General features: G+C 40.9%; 1 protein-coding gene across 6 annotated transcripts in view; it reads left to right on the top strand.

Annotated features, from left to right (window-relative positions):
* DIP2C (disco interacting protein 2 homolog C) overlaps window positions 1-13,233 on the top strand; it is a 293,125-nt gene that overhangs the window by 227,391 nt on the left and 52,501 nt on the right. For all 6 annotated transcript variants that reach the window (XM_080973978.1, XM_080973976.1, XM_080973975.1 and 3 more), the window contains 7 exons: window positions 562-626; window positions 4,038-4,131; window positions 5,021-5,140; window positions 6,801-6,915; window positions 9,163-9,302; window positions 11,647-11,783; window positions 13,012-13,220. In XM_080973978.1, the coding sequence (XP_080830104.1) occupies window positions 562-626; window positions 4,038-4,131; window positions 5,021-5,140; window positions 6,801-6,915; window positions 9,163-9,302; window positions 11,647-11,783; window positions 13,012-13,220 (880 nt within the window). The remainder of the gene's footprint in view (window positions 1-561; window positions 627-4,037; window positions 4,132-5,020; window positions 5,141-6,800; window positions 6,916-9,162; window positions 9,303-11,646; window positions 11,784-13,011; window positions 13,221-13,233) is intronic.

Raw genomic sequence — 13,233 nt, 5'->3', positions numbered from 1 at the left:
GATGGAAGGGAAAGGGTTTTGGAAGGTGATGAGAGCGAGAGAGCGCTTGGGGTTGGCTAGCTGGGAGAACTGATGGAGTGGGGATACCATTTCTGCTTCAGATTAAAATCCCAGGTGGAGACGAATTCCATGGGTTGTGGTGCTTGTCTCACATTAAGGGGAGATCACTAGCCTCTTAAAATTTGTATTTCCCAGGTCCAAAAAGTCTTGGTGGCATCTCAGTTGTCTTTATTTTTTAATATGCTGTTCTTACTGCTTTGTTTTCAACATCGTCCCACTCCTCAACCTTTTAGAATATGGCCTGTTTTGAAGTGAACCATTGGTTATGACATGCAATGCAAATGAAAACATGAGTGGGAGGGGAAAGAAGAAATGGTCTGGCCAAGAGCAATCAGTCAGTAACGATTTATCTCAAATGGTTCTGCAGCTCATTTTTTTAGCATCAACATTTTATTACAATCATTTCTTAAAGCGGGCTGTTTTTTTGTTTGGTTTTTTTGCAGACTGTGCTACGCACTCAGTAACTAACCTTGTTTTGTTGTTGTTGTTTTGGTCACGCAGCCGAAACCATTGTGAACGTATTAGATTTCAAGAAAGATGTAGGATTATGGCATGGGATTCTTACGGTAAGATAACTGCTCATTAAAGTAATGGTTTAAAAATGAGAATGGAGTGTTTTACATTTCCATCGGAAGTCAGAGCATTCTCTGAATATTTACCTTCTGATGCTAGATGGATTTTTGAAACATTAGGAAACTTGGTAGATGCAGAAATCATTGTTGGCGAGAGGAGTGAACCAAAGACCTTCTGAATCCACAACTCTCTCCAGTGGTGGACAGCCTGGGAAGTTCCATCTGTTCTTGTTCTTCACATGTGGTCTTTGAAGATGTACTGCCTCTCAACGTGAAGGTTCTAAAAGGAAAAAGAACAGAACTTTCTTTGACTCACCCTTGAGCCTAGAATACTTACAAAGCCAGCTTGAGGTTTTATATTTGTATTCATAAGAGAAGGAGACAAGAGAGAGGCCAGAAGAACGATTGAAGTAATAACAGCAGACAGTAATTCAGTTCCATAAGTATTATTTTTGGGGTTGGGCTCTGGTGAACGTTCATCTTAGCATCAAAAGCGAGAAACTCTGGCAGATCTGTTCAGTGCAATGCAGCAAATATTTTGATTTCCGGCTCCACCCTTGGTTGACTTCCAGCTGTGGGGTGCTCCATGCTGAGGAAGGTGTGCGTGAATGAGTACTATTCCTTCCTTAGATGTGGAACCCCTAATAATTGGAAGCATGATGAGAGTTGCTTTCAAACATCTACAGGGAATTAAAAGGCAGAATGCATGATATTATAGCTGGTGGCTCTTCTGAAGGGAACAAAATTAGAAATGACAAAGAAGGGGATTTTCTAATAGGGCAAAGATGGCCACCTGCTGTCCAGGTCCTCTGAGCACTTGTCTCTAGAGGTTTCAGGGCTCTTCCTGTGTAATAGTTTGTAGCCACTGAAGTTAATGCATATTTCTTGTGTATGATCATAGGAGCAAGGGCTTGATTCAGGACATTTGCTTTTTCTACAAGGTCATCATAGAACTTCATTGTAAAATAAAATGTTCATATGAGCAGAATGTTGATAACTAAAGTGTTGATAGTCAAAGTGTTGGTGCTGACCTTTAAAGCCCTAAACGGCCTCAGCCCAGTATACCTGAAAGAGCGTCTCCACCCCCATCGTTCAGCCTGGACACTGAAGTCCTCCTCCGAGGGTGTTCTGCTGGTTCCCTTACTGCGAGAAGCGAGGTTACAGGGAGCCAGGCAGAGGGCCTTCTTGGTAGTGGCGCCCTCCCTGTGGAACACCCTCCCTTCAGATGTCAAGGAAATAAACAACTATCTGACTTTTAGAAGACACCTGAAGGCAGCCCTGTATCAGGAAGTTTGATGTTTTAGAGTGGCTGGGGAAACTCAACCAGATGGGCGGGGTATAACTAATAAAATTATCATCATCATGTTGATATTATAAAATATTAAACATAGTTGAGATTTTTTTTATTGGTTTGTTTTGGTTTTCAAAACACCAAAAAGACAAGATTACAAACTGCACGTCCTGCAGACTTTGGTTTTCTGCTCAGTTTGAAAAATCCTAATGATTTAATATGCCTGGGCTAATGGTAATATAATTGGCTCTGCTGCTCAATTAAAAGAAAGGATCAAGAAAGTGGAGGAATGACTGTAATGTTAAATAGTTTACAGATAGTAATGTTGAACTATTACGATTCTAATTCAGTGCCTTTCAAACTTGGGTGTTCAGTTGTTGCATTACAACTCCCATTATCCTTACCTAGACAGACCAGGAACATGGGAGTTGTAGTCCAACAATAGCTAGACACCCACGTTTCAGAAACACCATTCTATTTCTTGACAGTCTGTGTAACCAAAGTAGTGAGCAAAGTTTTTTTTAAAAAAATGGTTTCAGAAGTTGTGCTATATCTGTACCACATTTTCTTGAAGACATTTGTAATAGCCGAAATGTGATGCTAAGAGTTGACTAACGTTGTTGCAGTTCTCCAGCCAGTTTTCTCTTATTGATATCTATATTCTTAATTTTCTACGGAGTCATTTATTTTTATACATATTGGCTGATTTCCAGCCCAGTCATATAGCGGGACAGTCTCTCTCCACCCCACCCACCCAAGCAATGAAACATGTTAGCTTATTTAAAACCGTTTTCTTTGCATTCCTATTTTAAGCCTCTCAGACGACCTTTTGAGGTTATTGGGGCAAATGTACTGTATAACTTATTTTTAGGAAGGATTAACTACCTCTTTTGGAGTTCCTAGAGATGTCAAAGCCTGGGGGAAAACCCAGAAAGATTGGGGGTGGGGTGGGGAATCAGTTGTTTTTCCGCAGTTGTTAAACTTGGCATATAGGGAAAATTAAAGGGAGGAACAAAAAACCCTCTTGTGAGCTATTTCTTCTTTTGAAATAATAAAAATGCTTTTAAGGCAGGATTTCAAAAAACTGTTTTTGTCAAAGTTTAGTCCTCGCAAATAACAATGTAGGACAGTCTGCAGTATTAGGAAATTACTGCCCATCTCACTGTAGAAAAACGCAACTCCAAATCCAATTCTGTGTGAAGTTATGTGTAATAGATTTTACATTCTTTAAGTAGAAAATTGGCTTAGAACTGATAAGAAAACAAGACTGTGTACAGTATACTGAAATTTCCCTCACAAAGTTTTGTTCAGTTCCTGAAAAATACCTGCCTTCTTCCCAACAGCTTCAGGATGCTAGGAAAATTTATACTCAATCTTCAATTAGCTGATAAAGGTTTCTCTCTAGTTTCTCTGCATTTTACTTGATGTGAATAGCATATCTTGCCCTCATCACTCCGTTTATCATTCCAAAGCTTTAAATCGCTATTCAAAAGCCACAAACACAACTTAATTTAGGGCCACACAGGCCTGTATGTTGTTTGACTACTGAACACTTGACTTGCACCTGCATGTGTGAATTGGTTCCATTCAGAATCCTTTAGTTTTTAGGAGATGTTGGAGGCTATGAAAATTTCGGTCTCTGATGTTCTGTTCCACAACGGCTCTTTCACCCTGCAAGTTATCACCTACAATCAATCGCCAAGCGATGAGCAAACAAGTCCCTTAGTCTGTAGTGACTTTATTTACTTCGCAATTCTGTAAAAGGGTTTGAAAACAAGAACTGCTTTAGAAATGTGCCATTCGTCTTTTTTGGTTCATATATTGAGATCAAGGCTAGACACGTCAAATTCAGTTAAACATGTTGTAAACTCTTACAGTGAAATCCAGTAGGGAAAAATGGGACTCCACATCTGGTGTCACAGTGTTATATTGCATATACAACGCATATAAAGTGCTTTTTCTTTACCAACCTAGCTGAGTCCCTAATCTTAAACCCTTTTTGATAGGTAACCAAAAATATGTAGCACTTACAACAGAGTTGGGATTTGTTTTAACGAAGAGTTGTGGTTTGTTTCATTACTGCTGAAACCTGTGTTCCCTTCACTTAATTTCAGAGTGTTATGAACATGATGCATGTCATAAGCATCCCCTATTCCTTAATGAAAGTGAACCCACTTTCGTGGATACAGAAGGTCTGCCAGTACAAAGGTAAGGGCTGCGTACCTGTGCACGCACATCCATTCACATACAAACTCACAGGTGCTTTGAGAGGATGGAAGTTAAGCAGCATATAAAGTTGTAAAACACGGATAGAGTATCTGTGACCCTTCCCATCATCTCTGACCCTTGGCTATGCTGACTAGGGCTGATGTATCAGCAGAGCTGCAGTTTTCCCATCCCTGGTCTAAAACAAAATGGTGGTGATGTTGGAATAGCAATTGCACACACCTGTAAATTAATTTGTTTCTATAGCTTTAAATCGGTGAGTAGGTGCAATAGCAGGGGTCATTTGGGACACACACCTCTTGACGCATCTGGAAAGCCATTGGAGTGTATTTCAGCTTGTGTATTAAAAAGACAAGCAGCCAGTTGTTCAGTAGTGGCTTCATTTTGTTAGAAGCCTGGCTTGATCTTCCCTGTTGTTGCATGTTCTGATGGCTTTGCCAGAGGGCTCTACTTAAACAGGGTCCTCCCCAGTCTATACTGCTACAGTTGTGCTAGGCTTCCCTGTTTGCTAGTCAGTGAAGTTTGCCAAGCCTTCGTCTTCCAAGATTCCACCTGCTTTATTCAGCCACCTCTGTAACAGGTGAAGCCTAGAAACTCGGCAACCTTTCTGTGCCTGTAACAGAATTCCTTTGTGGCTTGTCTTGAAGGGCCATAAAATACGAAGGTCAAATTGAGATCTCAGAAGTTTCCTATCCCTGGTATATGTGATAGGTCAAAGTAAATACATCATCTTTGGTATCTTCTGGTTGTTTTGTCATTGTTTTCATCGAAAGCAGTTTCTGCTATGCTTGGACAAGTTTTGAACTTCATATTCCCAAATCTTCTTTCCTCTTTTCCTCTCTGTTTCTCCTCCCCCTATCCTGGTCCCCAGCGAAAGTTGCCTGTGTGAAATCCAGGGATATGCACTGGGCATTAGTAGCGCATAGAGATCAACGAGATATCAACCTCTCCTCCCTCCGTATGCTAATAGTTGCTGATGGCGCCAATCCATGTAAGTGATGGCTGTGGAACAAAAGCAATTTTCCCCCCTTCCTTTTTTTTGAATGTTATTTTGTATTGTTTTTAAGCATCCTATGTTTTCTTTTGCATGCATGAGCAGCATAAAAATAAGAAATAAATATAAAAGTTAAGGGTTTATGACTGGGCGTTCTCTGACGTACAAGCCACTGACTTTGACTGGTGGGTGGCTTCCTCAGATATTTGTTACTTGTGTAATAATAATAATTTCTTCTGTCATGAATAGCAAAAAAAAAAAAAAAAAAAAGGTTAATGAACATTTTGAGGTTTGCCGCAAAGTGTTTTCAGGAGCTAATTCACTTTGGATTGTGTGTGTGTGAGGTTTGTGTTTTGGTTTCTTTTCTTTAGCAAATCCTGGAGCAAACCTGATATTCCATAGAAGCAAATCCAATTATAAGTGACATGACAACTTGTTATGTAAAGGCTGAATCAAATTTATCCTTAAGCAGTACAAAAGAACAGAAGGTTTCTCCACAAAACATTTGAAACTTAGGGGAAATTATTTTATGTTCATACTTGGGCACACAGATCAAAGTACAAAATAAATAGAACTTTTTTTATCACGTATGAAGGGTGTGCTGTGTGCTATCAGTAGTAGCCAATTCCTCTTTCTGCTCTTAACTTCCATCTACCTAATTGTATTTTAGTTATTACGGTTGTTTTATTCTATACTTGCCCAAACAGGTCTACAAATCAGAAGTAGAACATAAATAATACCAAAAAGAAATCACTAAGAGCCAACACCCACAATTAAACACAAAGTCATTAAATCTGAGATATCCTTGGAAATAAAGCTATTTGCACACAGTATCTAAAAACTAATAAATAAGGAGTAAGGTGAGACTCTTGAGGAAGCGAGTTCCACAGCCTCAGTGCCACCACTGAGAAGGCCTTGTTAGATGTTGCCACTCTCTACATCTCCAACAGAGGAGTCTCCATAGATAACTTAATTGGTTAGACAGATTCGTATGGGAGATGGTCATCTTTGAATTACCCAGACCCTCAACCTGTCTAGATTTATACAAGTAAAAAAACAACCTAGCACCTTTAATTGGAACTTGGAAACATCGTGCATGTATTTTGTACTTTTATGTGCATACCAAAGTACGAAAAATAAAAGTGATATTAAGCCATTTAAAGCAGTTGGGGACAGTTTCTCTGCTGAAACCATACATGAAGGAGAACAATCTCTTTTTAAGTTGCCAACGTCCTATAACTTGCTGTGGGAGTTTTTGTTTTTTGTTTTAATTAAGGTGTAATTAAATAGTAAGAGCTGTTTTCAGCTCTGTACAGGACATCCCCAGTGGGATTCTAAGTCCCCTTTCCCCTTTGAAGAGCAAAACCCCGTACCGACTGCTTTCGGAAAGCCCTTGGTTTCAAAAGCAGATTGCATGATGTGGATTGTTCTGTTAGAAGCCTTCCTGGGCTCATGAACCTAGCTGTGTAGTTCTATAGATCTCACCTCATATGTCTTGAAAATTCTAACTAGGCTGGTAGCAAATTTATTTCTCTTTGGAGGGAATCCGTTAGATTCTTTTGCCACTTTCTGTTCATAATTGCTCTATTTTTGTCCTGGAAACATTGCTTATTGCATATAGACCTTATATTGATGTCAGATTTTCTTTTTACTCCAGGGTCTATTTCCTCTTGTGATGCATTTCTTAATGTCTTCCAAAGCAAAGGCCTCAGACAAGAAGTCATTTGCCCTTGTGCTAGTTCGCCAGAGGCTCTCACAGTGGCTATTAGAAGGTACTGTATATTTAAATTTAAAATGAGTGATCCTGAAGGCAACATAGCTTCATGTATACAGCTGTCCCAGAATTGAATAAATGGAAAATATCAGTCACTGGACCTTTAGGAACTCTTTGGATCAGAAACTTTAAGTCACTCTTTGTTGTTATTAATTCTTTGTTATTTTCTTTCTTTTTAATTAATCAGTTTATAAATTTAAAAGGTTCTGATATCTTGTTCAAGTGTTTCTCATTAAAGTACAAGACATTTATATATTTCAGACAGCTATATTAAACTTTTTGTAATCTAATTCCCCCCCCTTTTCTTTCAAAAGTTAATTTTCTCAACTTTAAAAAAACTACATACTTTATAGAGTTTCAATAAGGTTTTTGTATTCTGATGTCCATGGTTTCACCCACAAAACATACATGAAAGCTATTTACCTGAGGAGGTACATAGTGTTGTTGGCGAACAAATAGCTTATAGAGTACACTGTTGGACTAGGTAGACCCGGGTTCAGATTCACCACTTGGTGGATAAGCTTGGGCAGGGCACCATCTTTTGGCTTAGCCTATCTCACAATACAAATGTCAGCATAAAATTGACAAAAAGAGAAGGTCCCACAGACAGAGAGCAGACTACAAATGTGGTGACAGGCTTTGCATGGTTCTGATTTAACTTTCATTGACATGTGGCATTTGTGCCAAGGCGAATTCTTCAGTAACAAACCAGCAATGATTCCAAATCATTGTCAGGCTACCAGATGATGGGTAGCATGCAGAACATGTTGTTTTGATTCTTCTTATTTGACAACTGGATATTCCTTTTTAGGCAGGACAAAATTTGTGCATGTATCTTTAGAAACATGGGCTGCAACCTACAAATAGTCAAAGCATTTTTTAATCCCACAACCAAAACTTGAAGCCCTATTCATGATGCATGCCTAACACCTCTGGACTTTAAGGACTTTGCAAGTTAGCACCAAGAGTTTGAAAACGTAGCAATAATGCTCTCTGCTCATCCATTTGAAAAGTTTTGAGTTGCTTCCAGAAACCATGCATTATGCAAACTTAAATGCAATAGAAATCAGTAAAAATCATAAACCAATTACAGTATTTTTCGCTCTATAAGATGCACCAGACCACAAGACGCACCTAGTTTTTGGAGGAGGAAAACAAGAAAAAAATATTCTGAATCTCAGAAGCCAGAACAGCAAGAGGGATCGCTGCGCAGTGAAAGCAGCAATCCCTCTTGCTGTTCTGGCTTCTGGGATAGCTGCGCAGCCTGCATTCGCTCCATAAGATGCACACACATTTCCCCTTACTTTTTAGGAGGGAAAAAGTGAGTCTTATAGAGCAAAAAATACGGTATCTATGTGCAAGATGAGTATTGGGATCTAAGCTTACTCTCTCTAATAAAGTTTATTTTCTTTTTGCAGTACTTGTACAGCTTATTTGTATCCGTGTTGAGTGATGATGGGACAAAGCTCACCTTAAAAATATACACAAGGTGGTATTATGTTCAGCATGACAGTTGCAGAAGGGTACAGGCTCAGAGATAATGTTGATCAATAGTGTGGTTGAGCCTTCCTTCTAAATGATGGATATGACATTAATCACGGCTGCCCGTTTACCAGCTTCTCATTTGTTATGCCTTAATGCACATTAAAACCCTCCCATAACTGGAGTGCTCAGTCCTTTTTTGCTGGTATCATGTTGGGAGGAAGGGAAAAGCCCCTTAGCATCTTTTAATTTAAATTTATGGCACCAGCCATCTTTCTCCCCTCTTAATGAACATGGTTAGCTAATACCCATCTAGTATTTCATGCATTGTGGGGAACGCCATAGTAATTAAAGATAAGCCCTGCAGGCAGCAGTTTCTTGGTACGGATTTCAAAAGGCAGAGAGGCACACTCACTTCACTGTTCGACCTGGAATATGTCTTGGGCTCTGCCTGCACTATGTGAAAACATCTGCCATAACTAAAAATGGCATTGCGTTGAAAGAGCCGTGTCACTAAAACAAACACCTTGACGCATTTCCTCTTTTGTACTTTCTCACCTTCAAGAGTCCTATGAAAGAAGTATGTTTGTGTTGACATAAAATAGGCTCGGCTGGTTTTGTGTGTCAAGGCAAAAAGATCAGAAATGGAACAGTTTAAAGAGCTTTAAAAATAATAATCTTGTGGCCTCTGTGTATTGATATATATATAAAACATTGGAGATTGAGAGTTGCTGTCTATTTGACGTTTTCTTCATATTTGCAGGCCAACAGATGATAGCAATCAGCCGCCAGGCAGAGGGGTCCTGTCCATGCACGGTCTTACCTATGGAGTCATCAGAGTGGATTCTGAAGAAAAGCTTTCTGTTTTAACAGTGCAAGATGTTGGCTTGGTGATGCCAGGAGGTAAGGCTCCCCCACCCCAAAGCTTTTGCCAGAAAATAGGAAATCTGCTTTAAAAAAACAAAACAAAAACCCTGTTATTCAAAGACATGCCAGATTTCCACAGCGTAGATAAATAGCTTTAAACTAAATGTTGTAATTTCCCTACTCGGGAATCTCTGCAGTTATATATATGAAGAGGGTCTGAACTATGGGCATGCCAAAAAACTCAAAGCAAATTTAACAAAAACCATAGACCATATTCATGATTCATAGACACACCATTTTCCAAATAGTGCCAACTCCATTAGTCAGTTTTTCAGGAACTTTAAAAAAATATTTTCTTCCCCTCTCAGTGCCCTCATATTTCTCTATGGAACATGTGTATACAGTTATTATAATTTTTTTTAAAAAAAAAAATGCAGGTTGTGATAACTTTGAGATTGATACCCTGGGTTTGAACTTCCAAAAGTGGCATGAAGCTGTAATTCCTTTTATGTAAGGCCAGGTTTTTCCATGAAAGGGCCTCTAATAAATCATATGTGAGAACTCACCCCTTTTTGTCTTCTTTGTTATAAAACTGCGACAAGGTGATGGTTTCTTTCTTCTTCTTTTATGTTCGGAACCCTTATTCTCCCTCCCCACCTCCAATGTGTGTCTTTATCTGATTCTACAGCCACAGCTAATGTGGAGCTGGGTGCCTTGCTGTATCTTCTCACAGCGGATGGAAACGGGTTGCAAAGCCAGGACTCCTTGCACTTATAAAGGCATTCTGACTCTTGCTTAACCTTCTTTCCTCTGCCACATTGGCTCCTTTCCCATTTCTAAACATATGCTTGTCTCGGGATTTACTGCAGAAGCAATCAATCAGGAGTCCTATATGGCATCCCCCTTTTATGACCAAGATTGGAAACAGCAGAAGCCTAAGGAGGCGGAGAAACTTTTAGCATGGTGGAATAATCTCCTATGAAGTTGTACTGCAGGCTGATTCCTGAAGACTTCTTTTCTTGACGGTGTCATGTATCCCCAGCCTTAAAAAAAAAATTTTTTTATACCCTAATAATAAGTATTAAGGTAAAGGGGACCCCTGACCATTAGGTCCAGTCGTGACCGACTCTGGGGTTGCTGCGCTCATCTCGCTTTACTAGCCGAGGGAGCCGGCGTACAGCTTCCGGGTCATGTGGCCAGCATGACTAAGCCGCTTCTGGCGAACCAGAGCAGTGCACGGAAACACTGTTTACCTTCCCGCCAGAGTGGTACCTATTTATCTACTTGCACTTTGACGTGCTTTCGAACTGCTAGGTTGGCAGGAGCAGGGACCGAGCAACAGGAGCTCTCCCCGTCGTGGGGATTCGAACCGCTGACCTTCTGATTGGCAAGTCCTAGGCTCTGTGGTTTAACCCACAGCACCACCCACGTCCCTAATAATAAGTATTGGGGCTGTAGTTATCCTTCTACATGCATCCTCCTTAACAGTTTTCCAGTGGTAAATTTGCATCATAAGAGTCTCCATGGCCACATTCCCAGGGAGACTCCAAAAGTGCAGATGTTAGTTCACATCCTGAGCAGCTATTTGACATGACTGCAATCATGTACATAGTTATCTGGATATAAGCTGCATGTTGGGGGGGTGTGGCTGCTTGTAAAACGCGCTGAGTTTTAACAAAGGTCTTCTGCCAGCTGAAATGCAACCTTTAGGTTTTAATTAGAAATGCAAACTAGTCTTGCAGGCAGGTGTTTCCATTTAAACTGTTAGAGTGAGGTAGGGACCCTACCAAAGAAAATGAAATAAGTCCCCTAGCCTCTGCTTGATGGTTTTCTTCATTCTCTGACTTTTTCTAACACCCGAATACTTCACTGCTCTGAAAGAAGTCCCAGAGCTACACCCAACTCCACTTTGCTTTCTGAAACAGAATGCCTAGTGTGTAACCTCAACCCAAGATTTAAGGTGTGATTTTGTTCGGAGAATTGCTTCTGTAGCTTTCTCTTCTCGCTATAGCACTCCAAAACCTTCTTCTTTGGGAAAAGGTGTGTGTGTGTGTGTGTGCTGGCAACAGTAGTTACCGTGACAACCCTTCCCGACGCTGAATAGAAGTTTGGCATTTGGTAGAAAGCTAACTCAAGATATCTTTCGTATTAGCTGTTTCAGAGCTTGAAAGACAGTGCAAGCAATTAAAGCCACATCTAACACCCCATGCAGGGTGCAAAACTAGATTTTGAAATCTCTAATGTTTGTATGAATACTGTGCGATAAAACTAGGACATCAACTTGACAGTTTGGTTCTATTATCTACATGCATCTTTTGCAAGACTTGCAAACCTTATTTCTTTTTTGTAAAAAAACAACTTTTTTGCTTTCTTTTAATAGCCATAATGTGTGCCGTGAAGCCTGATGGAGTTCCTCAACTCTGTCGGACAGATGAAGTAGGGGAACTCTGTGTATGCGCTATTGCAACAGGTACATCTTATTATGGACTCTCTGGAATGACCAAAAACACATTTGAGGTGAGTTTGAGTTCTACAAGTCTGTTCCCTGCTTAGCCCTTCAAGGCTGAATAATGCTTTTGGATTAGTACTTCTGCTAATGATTCAGGGTTTTTGGGGGGGGGGGTTTGGTGGACATGCAAAACTACTGACAAACTTTCCCGGCGGTTTTGTTAGACAAGTGGTAAGGTAAAGGGACCCCTGACCATTAGGTCCAGTCGTGACCAACTCTGGGGTTGCGGCGCTCATCTCACTTTATTGGCCGAGGGAGCCGGCATACAGCTTCCGGGTCATGTGGCCAGCATGACTAAGCCGCTTCTGGCGAACCAGAGCAGGGCACAGAAATGCCGTTTACCTTCCTGCCGGAGCGGTACCTATTTATCTACTTGCACTTTGACGTGCTTTCAAACTGCTAGGTTGGCAGGAGCAGGGACCGAGCAACGGGAGCTCACCCCTTTGCAGGGATTCAAACCGCCGACCTTCTGATCGGCAAGTTCTAGGCTCTGCGGTTTAACCCACAGCGCCACCCGCGTCCCTAGACAAGTGGTACATCTAGCCTATTATAGCCTACAGTCACAGACAATAGCTTTCCTTGGGTTTCCAGTAGAGGTCTTTCCTATTATCTCCTACCTGATAATTTAAATGGAGATGTCAGGGATTGAACTTGTGGACTTCTGCATGCAATTCATATGCTTTGCCACTGAGCCCCACATCTCACTCAGTTGGAACAAGAATTTATGGAGAACTTTTTTTAAAAGAGGAAAACGCTATCCCTTTCGAAACGTTAAATATTTTATACTGGAAACCATTTAATAGGAAGGGAAGGGAAGGGAAGGGAAGGGAAGGATTGACTGTAACGTGGATGCACACTTTAATGTGTGTGTTTTATGCATGGTTTTATGATACAAGGATGAATGTACCTGACTCGGTGCATCTTGGGAAAGGGGCTGCAAATAGATCAGAACCGAGCTCGTGATTCTTCCCTACAGAAGGCCACTCCTGTCTTCCCCTGAGCTTCCTTCATTTCTACAGCCAAATTTAGGGCAGGCAGGAAGGAAAAGCAGTTCAGTTGTTGCTCTTGTTAAACAGCTGGAAGTCAGGAGCCCTTGTCAATGTACTACAGAATCGCCCAGAGATCCATCAGTGGATCCCAACCTATTTTCTGAACGCTCTTGCTCTAGAGCCAACTCAGTAACAAAATAAAAGTTGATGTCCTGCACTTTTCTCTCTCTGTGTGTCCATCCTGCAGGTGTTCCCTATGACCAGTTCAGGTGCCCCAATCAGCGAATACCCTTTCATAAGAACTGGGCTGCTGGGGTTTATTGGCCCAGGTGGGCTTGTCTTTGTTGTTGGCAAAATGGATGGGCTGATGGTCGTCAGCGGACGGAGGCACAACGCAGATGACATTGTAGCCACGGCGCTTGCGGTGGAACCAATGAAGTTTGTCTACAGGGGAAGGTTTGCGTCACTT

Source organism: Podarcis pityusensis (genome assembly GCF_964106645.2).
Source record: "Podarcis pityusensis genome assembly, chromosome: 12".
NCBI lineage: Eukaryota > Metazoa > Chordata > Lepidosauria > Squamata > Lacertidae > Podarcis > Podarcis pityusensis.
This window is presented reverse-complemented; position numbering and strand designations above follow the sequence as displayed.